Source organism: Phaenicophaeus curvirostris, unplaced genomic scaffold (assembly GCF_032191515.1).
Source record: "Phaenicophaeus curvirostris isolate KB17595 unplaced genomic scaffold, BPBGC_Pcur_1.0 scaffold_122, whole genome shotgun sequence".
NCBI lineage: Eukaryota > Metazoa > Chordata > Aves > Cuculiformes > Cuculidae > Phaenicophaeus > Phaenicophaeus curvirostris.
In genome coordinates, this window is record NW_027206743.1 from 228,759 (window position 1) to 252,282 (window position 23,524).

The window sequence follows — 23,524 nt, forward strand, 5'->3', positions numbered from 1 at the left end:
TGGGCGGGGCCTAAGCCGGAAGCTCAGCGGCCCCGGAGCCCCGGAAGCGGGAGGATGGCGGAGGTGGTGAGTCCCGGGGAGGTTGGGGGCTCCCCGAAATAGACCCCCCCGAGCCGCTTCCCCTCCCCCCCTCCCCTCCTACGCACCGACCCGCCCCCCCAACCCCCGCTGACCCCTCCCTTAGCCTCCCGCTTCCGCCCTGAACCGCCCCTCCAATTCCCGGTGCCCCCCCTAAATCGCTCCCCCCCAGTTTGCGGGTCCCCCCCGTAAACCGCCTCCCCCAAGCCCCGCTGCCCGCCCCCGAACCGCCCCCCCCCCCCACTGCTGCCCCCCCAGCCTCCTTCTACCGCCCCCTGAACCCCCCCAACCCCTGTTGCCCCCCAGAACCGCCCCCCCTGAACCCCTGGTCCCCCCCAAATCCCGGGGTCCCCCCCCCCACTGCCGGTTCCCCCCCCAGGGCGAGGTGTGCGAGGGCTGCCGGCTGCCCGTGCTCCGCAGGAACCAGGACAACGAGGACGAGTGGCGTGAGCAAAGGGGGCGGGGGCCTGCGGGAGGGGGCGGGGCCTGCGGGAGGGGGCGGGGCCTAGGTGGAGCGAGGCGCCTGATTGGTCGGTGGGCGGGGGCCTGGTTGGTGTGTGGCTGGGGGCGTGGTCTAGCTAGTGCACGTGACTGAGGGGGGCGGGGCCTGTCATGGAGATGGGCGTGGTCTGACCTTTTGAGGGGCGTGGCCTGGTTAGTGCACGTGAGTGAGGGGGCGTGGCCTGAGTAGTGCACGTGACTGGGGCGTGGTCTGTCCCTGAGGTGGGCGTGGTCTTGCTTCGAGGAGGCGTGGTCTGGTTGGTGCACGTGACTGAGGGGGGCGTGGCCTAGGTGGAGGGAAGAGCCTTATTGGTGGATAGGAGGGAGGGGGCGTGGCCTGGTTGGTGCACGTGATCGAGGGGGCGTGGCTTTGTTTGTGCACGTGATTGAGGGGGCGTGGTCCGATTGGTGCACGTGATTGAGGGGGCGTGGTCTTGCTTGTGCACGTGATCGAGGGGGCGTGGCTTGAGTGCCAAAGGGGGCGTGGCTAAGGTGGGGGGGCACCTGAGGGTCCCCATGGGACAATGGGAGGGGGTGGATTGAATGCTTGGGGGGGGGGGGGCTGGAGGTTTGGGGTCCCCAGGGTCACATTTTGGAGGGGGGGGTGTCCCTAAAAAAGGGGGGGTGACCCCCCTGTGACCCCTCCCCCCAGCGCTGGCCGAGATCTTGAGCGTGAAGGACATCAGCGGGAGGAAACTCTTCTATGTCCACTACATCGACTGTGAGTGGGGGACACGGGGGGACACGGGGACACGGGGAGGGGGGGGCAGCCTCTGGGGACCCCGAGGGGGCGGGGGGGCAGGGGACAGTGACATTGGGGGGGTTTGGGAGGACATAGAGGGGACAGGGGGACATTAGGGGACATGGGATGGGGGGGCAGCAGCCTCTGGGGACCCCGGGGTGGGGGGGGCAGCAGGGGACAGTGACACTGGGGGGTTTGGGGGGACATAGAGGGGACATGGGGGGGGCAGCAGCCTCTGCGGGCCCCGAGGTGGGGGTGGGGGGACAGGGGACAGTGACATTGGGGGGGGTTGGGGAGACAGAGAGGGGACACGGGGACATTAGGAGACATGGGGACATTAGGGGACTCAGGATGGGGGGGGCAGCAGCCTCTGGGGGCCCCGAGGTTGGGGGGGGGGCAGGGGACAGTGACACTGGAGGGGTTTGAGGGGACATTAGGGGACGTGGGGACATTAGGGGACATGGGATGGGGGGGCAGCAGCTTCTGGGGGCCCCGAGGTGGGGTGGGGGGGACAGGGGACAGTGACACTGGGGGGGTTTGGGGGACATAGAGGGGACAGGGGGGTCTTAGAGGTGCCACCACCCCCTTGTCACCTTTTGTGTCCCCTTTGGTGTCCCCAGGAGTGGGGAGGGGGGGACATAGAGGGGGACACGGGGAGCTCTGAGGGGACACGGGGAGGTCTGAGGGGACATCAGGAGCTCTGAGGGGACACGAGGAGGTCTGGGGGGACACGGAGAGCTGTGAGGGGACATTAGGAGCTCTGGGGGGACACGGGGAGCTCTGGGGGGACACGAGGAGGTCTGAGGGGCCCAGGGCGGTGACGTTGTCCCCGTGTCCCCTGCGCAGTCAACAAGCGGCTGGACGAATGGGTGACGCAGGAGCGGCTGGACCTGAGCCGCGTGCAGGTTCCTCGCAAGGAGGCCAAGACCCCGACCAAGAACGGGCTCCCCGGCTCCCGGCCAGGGTCCCCCGAGAGAGACTCGGTGAGGGGACAGGGGACACGGGGACAGGGGACACGGGGAGGGGGGCCCGGGGACGAGGGAGGGCGCGGGGGACACCGAAAACGGAGCTGGAGGGGCAGCAAGGGGGCACGAGGTGGATGGGAGGGACGGGAGGGACAGTTTGGGGACAGGAGGTGGCCTTGAGGGACAGTTTGGGGACAGGAGGTGGCTCTGAGGGAGGGTTTGGGGACAGTTTGGGGACGGGAGGTGGCCTTGAGGGACAGTTTGGGGACGGGAGGTGGCTCTGAGGGACAGTTTGGGGACAGGAGGTGGCCTTGGGAGAGAGTTTGGGGACAGGAGGTGGCTCTGAGGGACAGTTTGGGGACGGGAGGTGGCTCTGAGGGACAGTTTGGGGACAGGAGGTGGCTCTGAGGGACAGTTTGGGGACAGGAGGTGGCCTTGAGGGAGGGTTTGGGGACAGGAGGTGGCTCTGAGGGACAGTTTGGGGACGGGAGGTGGCTCTGAGGGACAGTTTGGGGACAGGAGGTGGCTCTGAGGGACAGTTTGGGGACAGGAGGTGGCCTTGAGGGAGGGTTTGGGGACAGGAGGTGGCTCTGAGGGACAGTTTGGGGACGGGAGGTGGCTCTGAGGGACAGTTTGGGGACGGGAGGTGGCCTTGAGGGACAGTTTGGGGACAGGAGGTGGCCTTGAGGGAGGGTTTGGGGACAGGAGGTGGCTCTGAGGGACAGTTTGGGGACGGGAGGTGGCTCTGAGGGACAGTTTGGGGACAGGAGGTGGCTCTGAGGGACAGTTTGGGGACAGGAGGTGGCCTTGAGGGAGGGTTTGGGGACAGGAGGTGGCTCTGAGGGACAGTTTGGGGACGGGAGGTGGCCTTGAGGGACAGATTGGGGACAGGAGGTGGCCTTGAGGGACAGTTTGGGGACGGGAGGTGGCTCTGAGGGACAGTTTGGGGACAGGAGGTGGCCTTGGGAGAGAGTTTGGGGACAGTTTGGGGACAGGAGGTGGCCTTGAGGGAGGGTTTGGGGACAGGAGGTGGCTCTGAGGGACAGTTTGGGGACGGGAGGTGGCTCTGAGGGACAGTTTGGGGACGGGAGGTGGCCCTGAGGGACAGTTTGGGGACAGTTTGGGGACAGGAGGTGGCCTTGAGGGACAGCTTGAGGACAGTTTGGGGACAGGAGGTAGCTCTGAGGGACAGTTTGGGGACGGGAGGTGGCTCTGAGGGACAGGTTGGGGACAGTTTGGGGACAGGAGCTGGCTCTGAGGGACAGTTTGGGGACAGGAGGTGGCTCTGAGGGACAGTTTGGGGACAGTTTGGGGACAGGAGGTGGACTTGAGGGACAGTTTGGGGACAGGAGGTGGCTCTGAGGGACAGTCTGGGGACAGGAGGTGGCTCTGAGGGACAGTTTGGGGACAGGAGGTGGCTCTGAGGGACAGTTTGGGGACAGGAGGTGGCTCTGAGGAACAGTTTGGGGACAGGAGGTGGCTCTGAGGGAGGGTTTGGGGACAGGAGGTGGCTCTGAGGGAGGGTTTGGGGACAGGAGGTGGCTCTGAGGGACAGTTTGGGGACGGGAGGTGGCTCTGAGGGACAGTTTGGGGACAGGAGGTGGCTCTGAGGGACGGTTTGGGGACATCCTTGACCCCTTGTGGGACCTTGGGGACATCCTCGACCCCTTGTGGGACCTTGGGGACATCCCAGCCCCCCCCGATAGGACCTTGGGGACATCTCCAAACCGTAACGGAGCCCTGGGGACGTGTCCCTGTCACCTGAGGAGACCCTGGGGACATTCCCAGAGCTGGTAGGACCTTGGGGACATCTCAAACCCTCCATGGGACCTTGGGGACATCCTGATCTCCCTGTACGGGGCCTTGGGGACATTTCCAGCCCCTGGTGGCACCTTGGGGACATCCTGAACTCCCTCTATGAGACCTTAGGGACGTTGTGATCTCCCTTTATGGGACCTTGGGGACATCCTGAACTCCCTCTGTGGGACCTTGGGGACATCTCCAACCCCTAGTGGCACCTTGGGGACATTCTGATCTCCCTCTATGGGACCTTGGGGACGTTTTCAACCCCTGGTGGCACCTTGGGGACATCCTGATCTCCCTTTATGGCACCTTGGGGACATCCTGAAGTCCCTCTATGGGATTTTGGGGACGTTTCCAGCCCCTGGAGACACCTTGGGGACATCCTGATCTCCCTCTATGAGACCTTGGGGACATCTCCAGCCCCTGGTGGCACCTTGGGGACATCCTGAAGTCCCTCTATGGGATCTTGGGGACGTTTCCAACCCCTGGTGGCACCTTGGGGACATCGTGATCTCCCTTTATGGCACCTTGGGGACATCCTGAAGTCCCTCTATGGGACCTTGGGGACATTTCCAACCCCTGGAGACATCTTGGGGACATCCTGATCTCCCTCTATGAGACCTTGGGGACATCTCCAGCCCCTGGTGGCACCTTGGGGACATCCTGAAGTCCCTCTAGGGACCTTGAGGACGTTTCCAACCCCTGGTGGCACCTTGGGGACATTGTGATCTCCCTCTATGGGACCTTGGGGACATCCTGAAGTCCCTCTATGGGATCTTGGGGACATTTCCAACCCCTGGAGACACCTTGGGGACATTTCCAAGCCCTGGTGGCACCTTGAGAACATTTCCAACCCCTTCTGAAGGCCCCTTGGGCACATCCCCGGCCCCTTGGGGACGTCCCCAGCCCCCTTGGTGACACTTGGAGGGGGTTGGGAGGTCCTTGGTGGGGTCCGAGGTGCCACCAACCCCCTCCCCCCACCTTCTCGCCTTTGTCCCCAAGGTCCCCGTGGTGGCTTTGTCCCAGAGGTCCCTCCCGTCCTCCTCGGCGCCCAGGAAGAGCCTGGAGGCCACCGGGAAGACTTTGCCGGGGCCACCAACGTCACCACCAGGGCCACCAACGTCAGGGCCACCAACGTCACCACCGGGGCCACCACCGGGGCCACCACCGGGGTCCCTGCCCCTTCACATCACCCTCCGCTTTCACCTGCCCAAGGAGAGCGAGGCCGAGCGCCCCACGGTAACGTCCCCGACTGTCCCCGAGGGTCCCCGAGTGTCCCCAAGGGGCCCCGACTGTCCCCAAGGGCCCCAAAATGACCCCAAACCGCCTCCCGAAGGACCCGAAAGGGACTTCAAAGGACCTCGTGGTGGCCCCAAAGGGTTCTTGTTGTTGTCCCCAAGGGTCTTTGTCCCCATCTCTGTCCCCAAGGGTCCCTCATGGTGTCCCCAAGGGTCTTTGTCCCCATCTCTGTCCCCAAGGGTCCCTCATGGTGTCCCCAAGGGTCTTTGTCCCCATCCCTGTCCCCAAAGGTCCCTCATGGTGTCCCCAAGGGTCTTTGTCCCCATCCCTGTCCCCAAGGGTCCCTCATGGTGTCCCCAAGGGTCTTTGTCCCCATCCCTGTCCCCAAGGGTCCCTCATGGTGTCCCCAAGGGTCTTTGTCCCCATCTCTGTCCCCAAGGGTCCCTCATGGTGTCCCCAAGGGTCTTTGTCCCCATCCCTGTCCCCAAGGGTCTTTGTCCCCATCTCTGTCCCCAAGGGTCCCTCATGGTGTCCCCAAGGGTCTTTGTCCCCATCCCTGTCCCCAAAGGTCCCTCATGGTGTCCCCAAGGGTCCCTCATGGTGTCCCCAAGGGTCTTTGTCCCCATCCCTGTCCCCAAGGGTCCCTCATGGTGTCCCCAAGGGTCTTTGTCCCCATCCCTGTCCCCAAGGGTCCCTCATGGTGTCCCCAAGGGTCTTTGTCCCCATCCCTGTCCCCAAGGGTCCCTCATGGTGTCCCCAAGGGTCTTTGTCCCCATCTCTGTCCCCAAGGGTCCCTCATGGTGTCCCCAAGGGTCCCTCATGGTGTCCCCAAGGGTCTTTGTCCCCATCCCTGTCCCCAAGGGTCTTTGTCCCCATCTCTGTCCCCAAGGGTCCCTCATGGTGTCCCCAAGGGTCCCTCATGGTGTCCCCAAGGGTCTTTGTCCCCATCCCTGTCCCCAAGGGTCTTTGTCCCCATCTCTGTCCCCAAGGGTCCCTCATGGTGTCCCCAAGGGTCCCTGGGGGTGTCCCCAAGGGGTTCTTGTCATTGTCCCCAAGGGTCCCTGTCCCCAAGGGCCCATCCCTGTCCCCAAAGGTCCCTCATGGTGTCCCCAAGGGTCCCTCATGGTGTCCCCAAGGGTCTTTGTCCCCATCCCTGTCCCCAAGGGTCCCTCATGGTGTCCCCAAGGGTCTTTGTCCCCATCCCTGTCCCCAAGGGTCCCTCATGGTGTCCCCAAGGGTCTTTGTCCCCATCCCTGTCCCCAAGGGTCCCTCATGGTGTCCCCAAGGGTCTTTGTCCCCATCCCTGTCCCCAAGGGTCCCTCATGGTGTCCCCAAGGGTCTTTGTCCCCATCTCTGTCCCCAAGGGTCCCTCATGGTGTCCCCAAGGGTCCCTCATGGTGTCCCCAAGGGTCTTTGTCCCCATCCCTGTCCCCAAGGGTCCCTCATGGTGTCCCCAAGGGTCTTTGTCCCCATCTCTGTCCCCAAGGGTCCCTCATGGTGTCCCCAAGGGTCCCTCATGGTGTCCCCAAGGGTCCCTCATGGTGTCCCCAAGGGTCTTTGTCCCCATCCCTGTCCCCAAGGGTCTTTGTCCCCATCTCTGTCCCCAAGGGTCCCTCATGGTGTCCCCAAGGGTCCCTGGGGGTGTCCCCAAGGGGTTCTTGTCATTGTCCCCAAGGGTCCCTGTCCCCAAGGGTCCCTCATGGTGTCCCCAAGGGGTTCCTGTCCCCATCCCTGTCCCCAGTGGTTCCTGGGGGGGCTACTGGGAGCACTGGGGGGATACTGGGAGCACTGGGAGGGATACTGGGAGCACTGGGGGGTATACTGGGAGCACTGGGAGGGTTACTGGGAGCACTGGGGGGATACTGGGAGCACTGGGAGGGTTACTGGGAGCACTGGGGGGATACTGGGAGCACTGGGAGGCTGCTGGGGGGATACTGGGAGCACTGGGAGGGTTACTGGGAGCACTGGGGGGGTTACTGGGAGCACTGGGAGGGATACTGGGAGCACTGGGAGGGTTACTGGGAGCACTGGGGGGGATACTGGGAGCACTGGGAGCACTGGGGGGGTTACTGGGAGCACTGGGAGGGATACTGGGAGCACTGGGAGGGTTACTGGGAGCACTGGGGGGGTTACTGGGAGCACTGGGAGGCTGCTGGGGGGATACTGGGAGCACTGGGAGGGATACTGGGAGCACTGGGAGGGTTACTGGGAGCACTGGGGGGGTTACTGGGAGCACTGGGAGGGATACTGGGAGCACTGGGAGGGTTACTGGGAGCACTGGGGGGGTTACTGGGAGCACTGGGAGGCTGCTGGGGGGATACTGGGAGCACTGGGGGGGCTACTGGGAGCACTGGGGGGGATACTGGGAGCACTGGGGGGCTACTGGGAGCACTGGGGGGACACAACAGAGCCTCTTTGTGCTCCCAGTTGCCCACCAGTTGCCGGGCTGGGCCTTACTGGGAGGGAACTGGGATGAACTGGGAGGAACTGGTTTGAACTGGTGTCCCCCCAGAAGCGGAAGGTGGAGGTCGTGTCCCCGGCCACCCCCGTCCCCGCGGCCACCGAGACCTCGCAGGCCTCTGTCTTCCCCCAGGTGAGACCAGTATAAACCAGTATAAACCAGTATAAACCAGTAAGGGCCCAACAAGACCAACAGCTCTTCCCAGTAACACCAGTAACTCCCAGTTACTGGGAGGGGGTCCCCAAAGTGGGAAGAGGGGTCCCCAAACTGGGAGGAGGGTCCCAAACTGGGAGGGTCCCAGTTTGTTAGGGGGTTCCAAACTGGGAAAGGGGTCCCCAAACTGGGAAGGGGGGTCCTCAAACTGGGAGGGGGGTCCCCAAACTGGGATGGGGGGTCCTCAAACTGGGAGGGGGGTCCTCAAACTGGGAAGCGGGGTCCTCAAACTGGGATGGGGGGTCCCAAACTGGGATGGGGGGTCCTCAAACTGGGAGGGGGGTTCCAAACTGGGAGGGGGGTCCCAAACTGGGATGGGGGGTCCTCAAACTGGGAGGGGGGTCCCCAAACTGGGATGGGGGGTCCTCAAACTGGGAGGGGGGGTCCTCAAACTGGGAGGGGGGTTCCAAACTGGGAGAGGGGGGTCCTCAAACTGGGAGGGGGGTCGCAAACTGGGATGGGGGGTCCTCAAACTGGGAGGGGGGTTCCAAACTGGGAGGGGGGTCCCAAACTGGGATGGGGGGTCCCAAACTGGGATGGGGGGTCCTCAAACTGGGAGGGGGGTCCCAAACTAGGAGGGTCCCAGTCTCTTTAGGGGGTTCCAAACTGGGAAGGGGGGTCCCCAGACTGGGAAAGGGGGTTCCAAACTGGGAAGAGGGGTCCTCAAACTGGGAAGGGGGTCCCCAAACTGGTGTGTCCCCCCCTTTTTGGTGCCAGAACGGGTCGGCTCGGCGAGCGGCGGCCGCGCAGCCGGGGAGGAAGAGGAAGTCGACGTGTCTGGGGACGGACGAGGTGGGGAAACTGAGGCACGGGGGGAGGAAATGGGGGCTGGAGGGGGGAAACTGAGGCAAAGGGGGAGGAAATGGGGGTTGGAGGGGGGAAACTGAGGCAGGAGAGGGGAAAACTCCCTTCAAGTGGGGAAACTGAGGCAGGAAAAGGGGGAAAAACTCGCTTAAAGTGGGGAAACTGAGGCACAGAAGGAGGAAAATCAATTTTAAAATTGGGAAACTGAGGCAGGAGAGGGCAAACCTCCCTCCAAGTGGGGAAACTGAGGCAGGAGAGGGGGGGAAACGAGGGAAACTGTCCCCGAAATGGGGAAACTGAGGCAGGAGAGGGGAAAATTCCCTTCAAGTGGGGAAACTGAGGCAGGAGAGGGGGGGAAACTCCTTTAAACTGGGGAAACTGAGGCACAGGAGCAGAAAAATTGATTTAAAAATGGGGGAAACTCCCTTATACTGGGGAAACTGCGGCACAAGAGGGGAAAACTCCCTTAAAATGGGGAAACTGAGGCACAGGAGGAGAAAAACTGACTTGAAACTGGGGAAACTGAGGCACGGAAGGAGGAAACTGGATTTGAAAGCGGGGAAACTGAGGCAGGAGAGGGGAAAGCTCCCTCCAAACGGGGCAACTGAGGCAGGGGAGCCCCGCAGGACTCGCAGGACTCGTCGGACGGGGCCCCCTCGGCGCCGCGGATGACGGGCAGCCTGGTGTCGGACCGGAGCCACGACGACATCGTGACGCGGATGAAGAACATCGAGTGCATCGAGCTGGGGCGCCATCGCCTCAAGCCCTGGTACTTCTCGCCGTACCCGCAGGAGCTGACGGCCCTGCCCGTCCTCTACCTCTGCGAGTTCTGCCTCAAGTACGGGCACAGCCTGCGCTGCCTCCAGAGGCACCTGGTACGGAGGGGGCACCCCCAAAAATCGGGGGCTCCGCACCCCAAAAAGCCGATTTCCCACTCCAAAAGTTCAATTTCCCACCCCAAAAAGCCAATTTCCCACTCTAAAAGTTCAACTTCCCCCCCCAAAAAGCCAATTTACCATCCCAAAAAGCCAATTTCCCACTCCAAAAGTTCAACTTCCCACCCCAAAAAGTCGATTTCCCACCCCAAAACGCCAATTTCCCACCCAAAAAGCCAATTTACCATCCCAAAAAGCCAATTTCCCACTCCAAAAGTTCAACTTCCCACCCCAAAAAGTCGATTTCCCACCCCAAAAAGCCCATTTCCCACCCAAAAGTTCAATTTCCCACCCCAAAAGCCGATTTCCCACCCCAAAACGCCAATTTCCCACCCAAAAAGCCAATTTCCCACTCCAAAAGTTCAATTTCCCACCCCAAAAAGCCAATTTACCATCCCAAAAAGCCGATTTCCCACTCTAAAAGTTCAACTTCCCCCACCAAAAAGCCGATTTCCCACCCCAAAAAGCCCATTTCTCACCCAAAAGTTCAATTTCCCACCCCAAAAAGCCAATTTCCCACTCTAAAAGTTCAACTTCCCACCACAAAAAGCTGATTTCCCACCCCAAAAGCCGATTTCCCACCCCAAAAGCTGATTTCCCATCCCAAAAGCCGATTTCCCACCCCAAAACGCCAATTTCCCACCCAAAAAGCCAATTTCCCACTCCAAAACGCCAATTTCCCACCCCAAAAAGCCAATTTCCCACTCCAAAAGTTCAATTTCCCACCCCAAAAAGCCAATTTACCATCCCAAAAAGCCGATTTCCCACCCCAAAAAGCCCATTTCTCACCCAAAAGTTCAATTTCCCACCCCAAAAAGCCAATTTCCCACCCCAAAAGCCGATTTCCCACCCCAAAAGCCGATTTCCCATCCCAAAAGCCGATTTCCCACCCAAAAAGCCCATTTCCCACTACAAAAGTTCAATTTCCCACCCTAAAAAGCCAATTTCCCACTCTAAATGTTCAACTTCCCACCCCAAAAAGCCGATTTCCCACCCAAAAGTTCTATTTCCCACCCCAAAAGTTCAATTTCCCACCCCAAAAGTTCAATTTCCCAACCCAAAAAAACACTTTTCCACTCCAAAAGTTCAACTTCCCACCCAAAAAGCCAATTTCCCACCCAAAAAGCCAATTTCCCACCCAAAAAGCCAATTTCCCACTCTAAAAGTTCAATTTACCAACCCGAAAGTTCAGTTTACCAACCCAAAAGTTCAATTTTCCACTTCAGAAGTTCAATTTCCCACCCCAAAAAGCCAATTTTCCACTTTAAAAGTTCAACTTCCCACCCAAAAGTTCCATTTCCCACTCCAGAGTTCAACTTCCCACCCCAAAAGTTCAATTTCCCACCCAAAAAGCAAATTTTCCACTTTAAAAGTTCAATTTCCCACCCAAAAGTTCAATTTTCCACTCTAAAAGTTCAACTTCCCACCCCAAAAGTTCAATTTCCCACCCATAAAGCCAATTTCCTACTCCAGAAGTTCAATTTCCCACCCCAAAACCCCCATTTTCCCACCCATTTCCCACTCCAAACCCCATTTTATCCCCCCTAAACCCCATTTCTTGAACTCCAAACCCATTTCTTGACCCCCTAAGCCTCATATTTTTACCCCCAAACTCCATTTTCTGCCCCAACCCCCGTTCTTGACCCCCAAACCCCATTTTTCCCCTCACAAACCCCATTTTTCCCCTCACAAACCCCATTTTCTCTCCCCCATCCCCATTTTATCCCCCCAAACCCCATTTTTCCCCTCACAAACCCCATTTTCTCCCCCAAACCCCATTTTTCCTCTCACAAACCCCATTTTTTCCCTCATAAACACCATTTTTCCCTCACAAACCCCATTTTCTCTCCTCCAATCCCCATTTTCTCCCCCCCAAACCCCATTTTCTCCCCCCAAACCCTATTCTTCCCCTCACAAACCCCATTTTTCCCCTCACAAACTCCATTTTTTCTCTCATAAACCCCATTTTGCCCTCACAAATCCCATTCTTTGACCCCAAACCCTATTTTTTCCCTCATAAACCCCATTTTTCCCCTCACAAACCCCATTTTTTCCCCTCATAAACACCATTTTCCCCTCACAAACCCCATTTCTGACCCCCAAACCCCATTTTTTCCCTCCCAAACCCCATTTTTCCCTCACAAACCCCATTTTTTCCCTCACAAACCCCATTTTCTCCCCCCAAACCCCATTTTTCCCCTCACAAACCACATTTTTTCCCTCACAAACCCCATTTTCTCCCCCAATCCTCATCCCCCCAACCCCATTTTCCCCTCACACCCCATTTTTCCTCTCACAAACCCCATTTTTCCCCTCATAAACACCATTTTTCCCTCACAAACCCCATTTTCTCTCCCCAATCCCCATTTTATCCACCCAAATTCCCGTTTTATCCCCCCAAACCCCGTTTTTTCCCCACAAACCCCATTTTTCCCCTCACAAACCCCATTTTCTCCCCCACAAACCCCATTTTTTCCCTCACAAACCCCATTTTATCCCCCCCAAACCCCATTTTTCCCCTCACAAACCCCATTTTCTCCCCCCAAACCCCATTTTTTCCCTCACAAACCCCATTTTCTCCCCCCAAACCCCATTTTTCCTCTCACAAACCCCATTTTTTCCCTCATAAACACCATTTTTCCCTCACAAACCCCATTTTCTCTCCCCCAATCCCCATTTTATCCCCCCCAAACCCCATTTTTCCTCTCACAAACCCCATTTTTCCCCTCACAAACCCCATTTTCTCCCCCCAAACCCCATTTTTCCCCTCACAATCCCCATTTTTTCCCTCACAAACCCCATTTTCTCCCCCCAAACCCCATTTTCTTCCCCAATCCCCATTTTTCCCCTCACAAACCCCATTTTCTCCCCCCAAACCCCATTTTTCCCCTCACAAACCCCATTTTCTCCCCCCAATCCCCATTTTTCCCCTCACAAACCCCATTTTCTCCCCCCAAACCCCATTTTTTCCCTCCCAAACCCCATTTTTTCCCTCCCAAACCCCATTTTTCCCCTCACAAACCCCATTTTCTCCCCCCAAACCCCATTTTTCCCCTCACAAACCCCATTTTCTCCCCTCCAACCCCCAGACCAAATGCGATTTGCGCCACCCCCCCGGCAACGAGATTTATCGCAAGGGCACCATCTCCTTCTTCGAGATCGACGGCCGCAAGAACAAGGTAAGAAGGGGGTGAATGGGCCTCGGGGGGGGCTCCCCCAGATCCTGGGGGGGGTCCCCTCATCCCTAATCCCCCCCCCCCCCCCCCAGAGTTACTCGCAGAACCTTTGCCTCCTGGCCAAGTGCTTCTTGGATCATAAAACTTTATATTACGACACCGACCCGTTTCTTTTCTACGTCATGACCGAGTACGACTGCAAAGGCTTCCACATCGTCGGCTACTTCTCCAAGGTCGCCAGGGGTTAAAAAAAAAGGGGGTTTGGGGGGTTTGAAGGGGGATTTGGGGGGTTTGAAGGGGGTTTACGGGGGTTCAATGGGGTTTTGAGGAGCTTAAAGGGGGATTTGGGGGTTCAAAGGGGGTTTACGGGGCTTAATGGGGGATTTGGGGGGGTTGGAGGGGGTTTTGAGGGGCTTAAAGGGGGATTTGGGGGCTTTGAAGGGGGATTTCGGGGGTCTGAAGGGGGTTCAGTGGGGTTTTGAGGGGGTAAAAGGGGGATTTGGGGGGTTGAAGGGGTTAAATGGGGTTTGATGGGGGTTTGAAGAAGGTTTTGGGGGGTTTGAAGGGGGTTTACGGGGGTTCAATGGGGTTTTGAGGAGCTTAAAGGGGGATTTGGGGGGTTCGAAGGGGGTTTATAGGGGTTAAATGGGGATTTGGGGGGCTTAAAGGGGGATTGGGGGGTTCAAAGGGGGTTTATGGGGGTTAAATGGGGATTTGAGGGGCTTAAAGGGGGATTTGGGGGGCTTGAAGGGGGATTTGGGGGGCTTAAAGGGGGATTTGAGGGACTTAAAGGGGGATTTGGGGGCTTTGAAGGGGGATTTGGGGGGTTTGAAGGGGGTTCAATGGGGTTTGATGGGGGTTTGAAGAGGGTTTTTGGGGGGATAAAAGGGGTTTTGAGGGGTTTGAAGGGGGATTTGGGGGGTTGGAGGAGGTTTTGAGGGGCTGAAAGGGGGATTTGGGGGCTTTGAAGGGGGTTTTGGGGGTTTAAAGGGGGCTTTGGCATGCTTAAAGGGGGATTTGGGGGGTTTGAAGTGGGTTTTGAGGGGCTTAAAGGGGGATTTGGGGGCTTTGAAGGGGGTTTTGGGGGGATAAAAGGGGGATTTGGGGGGGTTGAGAGGGGTTTGAGGGGTTTAAAGGGGATTTTGGGGGTTTAAAGGGGGTTTTGGTGTGCTTAAAGGGGGATTTGGGGGGTTTGAAACGGGTTTTGGGGATATAAAAGGGGGATTTGGGGGGTTTGGGGTGCTAAAGGGGGGTTTGGGGAGATAAAAGGGGTTAAATGGGGTTTGATAGTGGTTTGAAGGGGGGTTGGGGGGATAAAAGGTGGATTTGACGGGTTAAATGGGGTTTTGGGGCAATAAAAGGTGGGTTTGGGGGGTTAAATGGGGTTTTGGGGGCTGAAAGGGGGATCTGAAGGGGGTTTTGGGGGGATAAAAGGGGGATTTGGGGGGGTTTAAGGGGTTAAATGGGGTTTTGAGGGGTTTGAAGTGGGTTTTGGGGGGATAAAAGGGGGTTTTGGAGGTTTGAAGGGGGTTTTGGGGGGATAAAGGGGGATTTGGGGGGTTTGAAGGGGGTTTTTGGGGGGATAAAAGGGGGCTTTGGGGGGATTAGGGGTGTTAAAGGGGGTTTTTGGGGGTTTGAAGGGGGACTTGGGTGGGGATGGAGGAGTTTTTGGGGTCCCTGATGCGTTTTTGAGGACTCGGATGAGTTTTTGGTGCGCGGGGGTCGGGTTTGGAGGAGGTTTTTGGGGTCCCTGGGCAGGTTGTGGGGTGCCGGGGAGGTTTTGGGGTGCCGGTCAAGGTTTTGGGGTCCCCCCAGGAGAAGGAATCGACGGAGGATTACAACGTGGCCTGTATCCTGACGCTGCCCCCCTACCAGCGTCGCGGCTACGGGAAACTCCTCATCGAGTTCAGTGAGTGCCCCCCAAAAATTTGGGGGACCCCAAAACCCATAAGGGCCCCCCGAATCCTTTAGAGACCTCAAAATCCATGAGGAGACCCCAAAATCCTCTCAAGAGCCGCTCCCGGAGACAGGAGGGAGCCCCAAAACCTCTTTGTGGGGCAAAAGCCTTTCCAGGAGGACCCCAAAATGGTTCTTGGGGGGATCAAAGACCCCCCAGGACACCCCAAAATCCACTTGGGGACCCAAAAATACAGGTTTTCACCCCAAAATCCATGTGGAGAACTCAAAAACCCCTAAAGAGCCGCTCCTGGAGGCAGGAGGGAGCCCCAAAACCTCTTTTAGTTGGATCTAAGCACCAAAGGATCCCCCAGAAGACCCCAAAAGCCATCAGGGGATCCCAAAATCCAGGTTTTTCACCCCAAAATCCCTGAGGAGACCCCAAAATCGAGGTTTTTCACCCCAGAATTCCCTAAAGAGCCGCTCCTGGAGGCAGGAGTGAGCCCCAAAACCTCTTCGTGGGGCAAAACCCACGGCAGGGGGTCCCCAAAACCCCTTTTAGGTGGATCTAAGCACCAAAGGATCCCCCCAAATCCAGGTTTTTCACCCCAAAATCCACGCGGAGACCCCAAAATCGAGGTTTTTCACCCCAAAACCCGCAGGCTACGAGCTGTCGAAGGTGGAGGGGAAGACGGGGACCCCCGAGAAGCCGCTGTCGGACTTGGGGCTCCTCTCGTACCGCAGCTACTGGTCCCAAACCATCCTGGAGATCCTGATGGGGCTGAAAGCCGAGGGCGGAGAGAGACCCCAGATCACCATCAAGTACTGGGAGAGGGCACTGGGAGGCACTGGGAGGCACTGGGAAGAGGACTGGGGGGCACTGGGAGCAAGGGGAAGGGGCTTGGGGGTAACTGGGAGGCACTGGGAGCACTGGGAAGGGGCTTGGGGGTAACTGGGAGGAACTGGGAGCACTGGGAAGGGGCTTGGGGGTAACTGGGAGGAACTGGGAGCACTGGGAAGGGGCTTGGGGGTAACTGGGAGGAACTGGGAGCACTGGGAAGGGGCTTGGGGGTAACTGGGAGGCACTGGGAGCACTGGGAAGGGGCTTGGGGGTAACTGGGAGGAACTGGGAGCACTGGGAAGGGGCTTGGGGGTAACTGGGAGGCACTGGGAGCACTGGGAAGGGGCTTGGGGGTAACTGGGAGGCACTGGGAGCACTGGGAAGGGGCTTGGGGGTAACTGGGAGGAACTGGGAGCACTGGGAAGGGGCTTGGGGGTAACTGGGAGGCACTGGGAGCACTGGGAAGGGGCTTGGGGGTAACTGGGAGGAACTGGGAGCACTGGGAAGGGGCTTGGGGGTAACTGGGAGGCACTGGGAGCACTGGGAAGGGGCTTGGGGGTAACTGGGAGGCACTGGGAGCACTGGGAAGGGGCTTGGGGGTAACTGGGAGGCACTGGGAGCACTGGGAAGGGGCTTGGGGATAACTGGGAGGCACTGGGAGCACTGGGAAGGGGCTTGGGGGTAACTGGGAGGCACTGGGAGCACTGGGAAGGGGCTTGGGGGTAACTGGGAGGCACTGGGAGCACTGGAGGGGGGACTTGACGCAGGTTGAAGCTTTGAGATGGATTTTGGGGGGGGGGCAGGTGATTTTGAGCTGAATTCCCAGGATTTGGGGGCTCGGCGAGGGGGGTTTTGGGGTTCGGGGGGTTCAGGGGGGGTCGGGGGTCCCTGTTGGGGTTTGGGGGGGACCCCCCAGCCCCCCTAAATCCTTCCCCCCCGCCAAAAAAAAGTGAGATCAGCGAGATCACCAGCATCAAGAAGGAGGACGTCATCTCCACCCTCCAGTACCTCAACCTCATCAACTACTACAAGGTGGGGGGGACCCCAAAAATGAGGGACCCCCCCCCAAAAATCTGGGGGACCCCCAAAAGCTGAGGACCCCCCCCAAAAGCCTGAGGGATCCCCAAAACGCTCGGACCCCCAAAAGGCTTGGACCCCCCCCAAAAATCTCGGACCCCCCAAAAATGAGGGATCCCCCAAAAAACTGAGGGACCCAAAAGCCTTGGGACCCCCCCACCCCCCTTTTTGCCCCCCTGAACCCCGATTTTGCCCCCCAAACCCCATTTTTCACCCCCAAACCCCATTTTTCACCCCCAAACCCCATTTTCTGCCCCCCAAACCCCATTTTTTCACCCCAAACCCCCCCTTTTCACCCCCCAGACCCCATTTTCTGCTCCCCAAACCCCATTTTCCTCTCCCCAAACCCCATTTTTTCACCCCCAAACCCCATTTTCAACCCCCAAACCCCATTTTTTCACCCCCAGACCCCATTTTTTGCCCTGTGAACCACATTTTTCACCCCCTAAATGCCTTTTTTGCTCTTTTTGCCCCCCCGACCCCATTTTTTGTCCCCCAAACCCCATTTTTCACCCCTAAACCCCATTTTTCATCCCCAAACCCATTTTTCACTCCCCAACCCCGTTTTTTCACCCCAAACCCCATTTTTCACCCCCCAGACCCCATTTTCAACCCCCAAACCCCTTTTTTTGCCCCCAAACCACATTTTATCACCCCCAAACCCCATTTTTTCACCCCCCAGACCCCACTTTCTGCCCCCATACCCCAATTTTCACCCCCAAACCACATTTTCTGACCCCAAACCCCATTTTTTGCCCCCTAAATGGCTTTTTTGCTCTTTTTGCCCCCCCAGACCCCATTTTTTGTCCCCCAAACCCCATTTTTCACCTCTTAAACCCTATTTTTCACCCTCAAACCCATTTTTCACCCCCTAAACCCCATTTTTTCATCCCCAAACCCCATTTTTCACCCCCAGACCCCATTTTCTGCCCCCCAAACCCCATTTTTTCACCGCCAAACCCCATTTTTCACCCCCAGACCCCATTTTCAAACCCCATATTTTTGCCCCCAAACCCCAATTTTTTGCCCCCAGACCCTATTTTTTGCCCCCCAAACCCCTTTTTTTGCCCCCTAAATGCCTTTTTTGCTCTTTTTGCCCCCCCGGCCCCATTTTTTGTTCCTCAAACCCCATTTTCTGCCCCCCAAACCCCATTTTTCACCCCTAGACCCCACTTTCTGCCCCCAAACCCCATTTTTCACCCCCTAAATGCCTTTTTTGCTCTCTTTTTGCCCCCCTGACCCCATTTTTCACCCCCCAAACACCATTTTTTGCCCCCCAAACCCCATTTTTCACCCCCAGACTCCATTTCTCGCCCCCTGAACCCCACTTTTCGCCCCCCCAGGGCCAGTACATCCTGACTCTCTCCGAGGACATCGTGGAGGGTCACGAGCGAGCGATGCTCAAGCGCGTCCTGAGGATCGACGCCAAGTGCCTGCACTTCACCCCCAAGGACTGGAGCAAGAGGGGGAAGTGGTGACCCCCCCCCGCCCCCCAAACCCACCCCCCGGACCCCCCCAAAATAAAGAGCAGCCGCGCTGGGGGTCGCGGGGTTTATTGGGAGGCACCGGGAGGGGAATAGAGGGGACTGGGAGGCGATTGGAGGGGACTGGGAGGCACTGGGAGAGGAATAGATGGAACTGGGAAGCACTGGGAGGCATTGGGAGGGGAATAGAGGGGACTGGGAGGGGATTAGAGGGGACTGGGAGGGGAATAGAGGGGACTGGGAGGGGATTAGAGGGGACTGGGAGGGGATTAGAGGGGACTGGGAGGGGATTAGAGGGGACTGGGAGGGGATTAGAGGGGACTGGGAGGGGATTAGAGGGGACTGGGAGGGGAATAGAGGGGACTGGGAGGGGAATAGAGGGGACTGGGAGGGGATTAGAGGGGATTAGATGGAACTGGGAGGCACTGGGAGAGACTGGGAGGGGATTAGAGGGGACTGGGAGGGGATTAGAGGGGACTGGGAGGGGAATAGAGGGGACTGGGAGGGGAATAGAGGGGACTGGGAGGGGAATAGAGGGGATTAGATGGAACTGGAAGGCACTGGGAGAGACTGGGAGGGGATTAGAGGATACTGGGAACACTGAGAGAGACTGGGAGGGGATTAGAGGGGACTGGGAGGGGATTAGAGGGGACTGGGAGGGGATTAGAGGGGACTGGGAGGCACTGGGAGAGACTGGGAGAGGATTAGAGGGGACTGGGAGGGGATTAGAGGGGACTGGGAGGGGAATAGAGGGGACTGGGAGGGGATTAGAGGGGACTGGGAGGGGATTAGAGGGGACTGGGAGGGGATTAGAGGGGACTGGGAGGGGATTAGAGGGGACTGGGAGGCACTGGGAAAGGATTAAATGGAACTGGGAGGGGTTTAGAGTGGACTGGGAGGCACTGGGAGGGATTAGAGGGGACTGGGAGGCACTGGAAGAGACTGGGAGGGGAATGGAGGGGACTGGGAGGGGATTAGAGGGGACTGGGAGGGACTGGGAGAGACTGGGAGAGGATTAGAGGGGACTGGGAGGGGATTAGAGGGGACTGGGAGGGGAATAGAGGGGACTGGGAGGGGATTAGAGGGGACTGGGAGGGGATTAGAGGGGACTGGGAGGGGATTAGAGGGGACTGGGAGGGGATTAGAGGGGACTGGGAGGCACTGGGAAAGGATTAAATGGAACTGGGAGGGGTTTAGAGTGGACTGGGAGGCACTGGGAGGGATTAGAGGGGACTGGGAGGCACTGGAAGAGACTGGGAGGGGAATAGAGGGGACTGGGAGGGGATTAGAGGGGACTGGGAGGGACTGGGAGAGACTGGGAGAGGATTAGAGGGGACTGGGAGGGGATTAGAGGGGACTGGGAGGGGAATAGAGGGGACTGGGAGGGGATTAGAGGGGACTGGGAGGGGATTAGAGGGGACTGGGAGGGGATTAGAGGGGACTGGGAGGGGATTAGAGGGGACTGGGAGGCACTGGGAAAGGATTAAATGGAACTGGGAGGGGTTTAGAGTGGACTGGGAGGCACTGGGAGGGATTAGAGGGGACTGGGAGGCACTGGAAGAGACTGGGAGGGGAATAGAGGGGACTGGGAGGGGATTAGAGGGGACTGGGAGGGGATTAGAGGGGACTGGGAGGGGATTAGAGGGGACTGGGAGGGGATTAGAGGGGACTGGGAGGGGATTAGAGGGGACTGGGAGGCACTGGGAAAGGATTAAATGGAACTGGGAGGGGTTTAGAGTGGACTGGGAGGCACTGGGAGGGATTAGAGGGGACTGGGAGGCACTGGAAGAGACTGGGAGGGGAATAGAGGGGACTGGGAGGGGATTAGAGGGGACTGGGAGGGACTGGGAGAGACTGGGAGAGGATTAGAGGGGACTGGGAGGGGATTAGAGGGGACTGGGAGGGGATTAGAGGGGACTGGGAGGGGATTAGAGGGGACTGGGAGGGGAATAGAGGGGACTGGGAGGGGATTAGAGGGGACTGGGAGGGGATTAGAGGGGACTGGGAGGCACTGGGAAAGGATTAAATGGAACTGGGAGGGGTTTAGAGTGGACTGGGAGGCACTGGGAGGGATTAGAGGGGACTGGGAGGCACTGGAAGAGACTGGGAGGGGAATAGAGGGGACTGGGAGGGGATTAGAGGGGACTGGGAGGGACTGGGAAGCACTGGGAGGGACTGGGAGGGGCTCACGGGGCCTCAGGGCTTCGTCGCCTCCTCCTCGTCATCCTCGGGGACCGGAGCGTGGAGCTGGGGGGCAACGACCCATAAGTGGGGGACCCCGCCCCCTAAGTGAGACCCTGCCCCCCAAGTGGGGCCTCCGGGACCCCCCCTGCCCCCTAAGTGAGACCCTGCCCCCCAAGTGGGGCCTCTGGGACCCCCCCCGCCCCCTAAGTGAGACTCTGCCCCCCAAGTGGGGTCTCCAGCCCCCCCTGCCCCCCAAGTGGGGTTCCCGGGACCCCCCCCCGCCCCCCAAGTGTCTGTGCCCCCCGGCGCTCACCGCCTGGGCCAGGCTGCCCCACTGCAGGGCCCGGGCCAGCCCCACAGCGGGGGGGGGGACGGCGTCTGCCCCCCAGTCCCTGATGGCCCCGAACGTCCCCGAGACCCACAGCGACGGCTCCTGGGGGGGGACACGGCGCTATGGGGGGAGCTGTGGGGCTGGGGGGTGGATCTATGGGGCTGGGGAGGGGATCTGTGGGGCTGGGGGGGGGGATCTGTGGGGCTGGGGGGGGATCTGTGGGGCTGGGGGGGGATCTGTGGGGCTGGAGGGGATCTGTGGGGGGATCTGTGGGGCTGGGGAGGGGATCTGTGGGGCTGGGGGGGGATCTGTGGGGCTGGGGAGGGGATCTGTGGGGCTGGGGGGGGATCTGTGGGGCTGGGGGGGGATCTGTGGGGCTGGGGGGGGGATCTGTGGGGCTGGGGGGGGGATCTGTGGGGCTGGGGGGGGGGATCTGTGGGGGCTGGAGGGGATCTGTGGGGGGATCTGTGGGGCTGGGGAGGGGATCTGTGGGGCTGGGGAGGGGATCTGTGGGGCTGGGGGGGGGATCTGTGGGGCTGGGGGGGGGATCTGTGGGGGGATCTGTGGGGCTGGGGAGGGGATCTGTGGGGCTGGGGGGGGGATCTGTGGGGGGATCTGTGGGGCTGGGGAGGGGATCTGTGGGGCTGGGGAGGGGATCTGTGGGGCTGGGGGGGATCTGTGGGGGGATCTGTGGGGCTGGGGGGGATCTGTGGGGGGATCTGTGGGGCTGGGGGGGATCTGTGGGGCTGGAGGGGATCTGTGGGGCTGGAGGGGATCTGTGGGGGGATCTGTGGGGCTGGGGAGGGGATCTGTGGGGCAGGGGGGGAATCTGTGGGGCTGACCTCGGGGCCGCCGTGGGGCGGCTCGTCCAGGCCCAGCACAGCCCCACAGAATCCGTGGGGCAGGGGCACCTCCCGGCCCCCCAAGCGGCGCCCGCGGAACGAGGTCCATAAATCTATGGGGCAGGGGGAAAGAAGGGGGATCAGCGCCCCATAGATCCCCCCCCCCAGCCCGATAGATCCCCCCCCCAGCCCCACAGATCCCTCCTCAGCCCCACAGATCCCCCCCCACAGCCCCACAGATCCCCCCACAGCCCCACAGATCCACCCCCCAGCCCCACAGATCCCTCCCTCAGCCCCACAGATCCCACCCTCAACCTCATAGATCCCCCCCAGCCTCATAGATCCCCCCCAGCCCCACAGATCCCTCCCCCAGCCCCACAGATCCCTCCCCCAGCCCCACATCTCACCGCCTCCCGGCTCCTCTCGCACCCTCAGGAAGGCTCCGACCGGGGCGGCCCCGTCGCTGCGGACCCGGCAGGGCAGGAGCTGAACGGGCCCCACGGGCCCCGCCGGCCCCGTCCTCAGCCGCGCCGACATGGCCGCCCTCCCTCCCGGAAGCGACCGCCCCTCCTCGCCGGAAGTGGCTGGCTTCCCCCGCCGGAAGTGGCCGCGTGGCGTCATGGGAGTTGTAGTTTTTCTTTCCCCTGCCCCATAAAGCCCAAGCCTCCTCCCCTTAGGCCCCCCCCCAGCCCCTTAGAGCCCCCCCCCAGCCCCATAGAGCCCAAGCCTCCTGCCCCATAGATATGATGTCCCCATGTCCCCATGTCCCTATGTCCCCATATCCCACGTCCCCCTGTCCCCCAAGTCCCATATCCCCATGTCCCCTCACGTCCCCACGTCCCCCTGTCCCCATGTCCCCACGTCCCCATGCCCCCATGTCCCATGTCCCCATGTCCCCATGTCCCCATATCCCACGTCCCCATATACCCATATCCCCATATCCCAATGTCCCCATGTCCCCCTGTCCCCATGTCCCCATGTCCCCATGTCCCCCTGTCCCCATGTCCCCCTGTCCCCATATCCCCATGTCCCCCTGTCCCCCCTGTCCCCATGTCCCCCCTGTCCCCATGTCCCCATGTCCCCATGTCCCCCTGTCCCCATATCCCCATATCCCCATGTCCCCCTGTCCCCATATCCCCATATCCCCATATCCCCATATCCCCATGTCCCCATGTCCCCATGTCCCCCTGTCCCCATATCCCCATATCCCCATGTCCCCCTGTCCCCATATCCCCATATCCCCATGTCCCCATGTCCCCATGTCCCCCTGTCCCCATATCCCCATATCCCCATGTCCCCCTGTCCCCATGTCCCCATATCCCCATATCCCCACGTCCCCATGTCCCCATGTCCCCCTGTCCCCATATCCCCATGTCCCCCTGTCCCCATGTCCCCATGTCCCCCTGTCCCCATATCCCCATGTCCCCCTGTCCCCATGTCCCCCTGTCCCCATGTCCCCATGTCCCCATGTTCCCCTGTCCCCATGTCCCCATATCCCCATGTCCCCCTGTCCCCATGTCCCCATGTCCCCATGTCCCCCTGTCCCCATGTCCCCATGTCCCCATGTCCCCATGTCCCCCTGTCCCCATATCCCCATATCCCCATGTCCCCCTGTCCCCCTGTCCCCATATCCCCATATCCCCATATCCCCATATCCCCATGTCCCCATGTCCCCATATCCCCATATCCCCATGTCCCCCTGTCCCCATGTCCCCCATGTCCCCATGTCCCCATGTCCCCCTGTCCCCCTGTCCCCATGTCCCCATGTCCCCCTGTCCCCCTGTCCCCATATCCCCATATCCCCATATCCCCATATCCCCATGTCCCCATGTCCCCATATCCCCATATCCCCATGTCCCCATGTCCCCATATCCCCATATCCCCATATCCCCATATCCCCATGTCCCCATGTCCCCATATCCCCATATCCCCATGTCCCCCTGTCCCCATGT

At 59.9% G+C, this 23,524-nt stretch overlaps 2 protein-coding genes across 5 annotated transcripts; one reads left to right on the forward strand and one right to left on the reverse strand.

Annotated features, from left to right (window-relative positions):
* The first annotated feature begins 27 nt into the window (after nucleotides 1-27).
* On the forward strand, nucleotides 28-18,272 carry KAT5 (lysine acetyltransferase 5). 2 transcript variants are annotated; one of them, XM_069882373.1, is made up of 14 exons: nucleotides 28-66; nucleotides 458-524; nucleotides 1,232-1,300; nucleotides 2,168-2,304; nucleotides 5,092-5,328; nucleotides 7,841-7,921; nucleotides 8,720-8,794; nucleotides 9,433-9,681; nucleotides 12,831-12,920; nucleotides 13,010-13,150; nucleotides 14,733-14,826; nucleotides 15,476-15,635; nucleotides 16,605-16,686; nucleotides 18,075-18,272. In XM_069882373.1, the coding sequence occupies exons 1-14, from the start codon at nucleotides 55-57 to the stop codon at nucleotides 18,207-18,209; spliced, it is 1,629 nt and encodes a 542-aa protein (XP_069738474.1). In that variant the 5' UTR covers nucleotides 28-54; the 3' UTR covers nucleotides 18,210-18,272. The 2 variants fall into 2 exon arrangements, with proteins under 2 accessions (XP_069738474.1, XP_069738475.1); XM_069882374.1 differs by lacking the exon at nucleotides 5,092-5,328.
* Nucleotides 18,273-18,666: 394 nt separating this feature from the next.
* On the reverse strand, nucleotides 18,667-22,133 carry RNASEH2C (ribonuclease H2 subunit C). Of its 3 annotated transcripts, none has more exons than XR_011339597.1 (5): nucleotides 21,980-22,133; nucleotides 21,573-21,685; nucleotides 20,713-20,832; nucleotides 20,320-20,462; nucleotides 18,667-20,268 (listed from the first exon to the last, which is right to left on the reverse strand). XR_011339597.1 is itself a non-coding variant. In XM_069882379.1 (4 exons), the coding sequence occupies exons 1-4, from the start codon at nucleotides 22,107-22,109 to the stop codon at nucleotides 20,412-20,414; spliced, it is 414 nt and encodes a 137-aa protein (XP_069738480.1). In that variant the 5' UTR covers nucleotides 22,110-22,133; the 3' UTR covers nucleotides 18,667-20,411. The 3 variants fall into 3 exon arrangements, 1 of the variants encoding a protein (XP_069738480.1); XR_011339596.1 differs by having other exon boundaries at nucleotides 18,667-18,692; nucleotides 18,869-20,462; XM_069882379.1 differs by having other exon boundaries at nucleotides 18,667-20,462.
* Between the last annotated feature and the right edge of the window lie 1,391 nt (nucleotides 22,134-23,524).

Coding starts and splice junctions, on each gene's coding strand:
- KAT5 (XM_069882373.1), top strand. Junction 9,682..12,830: donor GCTGCCTCCAGAGGCACCTG/GTACGGAGGGGG, acceptor TCCAACCCCCAG/ACCAAATGCGATTTGCGCCA. Junction 14,827..15,475: donor GAAACTCCTCATCGAGTTCA/GTGAGTGCCCCC, acceptor CAAAACCCGCAG/GCTACGAGCTGTCGAAGGTG.
- RNASEH2C (XM_069882379.1), bottom strand. CDS start 22,109: ATGTCGGCGCGGCTGAGGACGGGGCCGGCGGGGCCCGTGGGGCCCGTT. Junction 21,686..21,979: donor GCGAGAGGAGCCGGGAGGCG/GTGAGATGTGGG, acceptor CCTGCCCCATAG/ATTTATGGACCTCGTTCCGC. Junction 20,463..20,712: donor GGGGCAGCCTGGCCCAGGCG/GTGAGCGCCGGG, acceptor GTTGCCCCCCAG/CTCCACGCTCCGGTCCCCGA.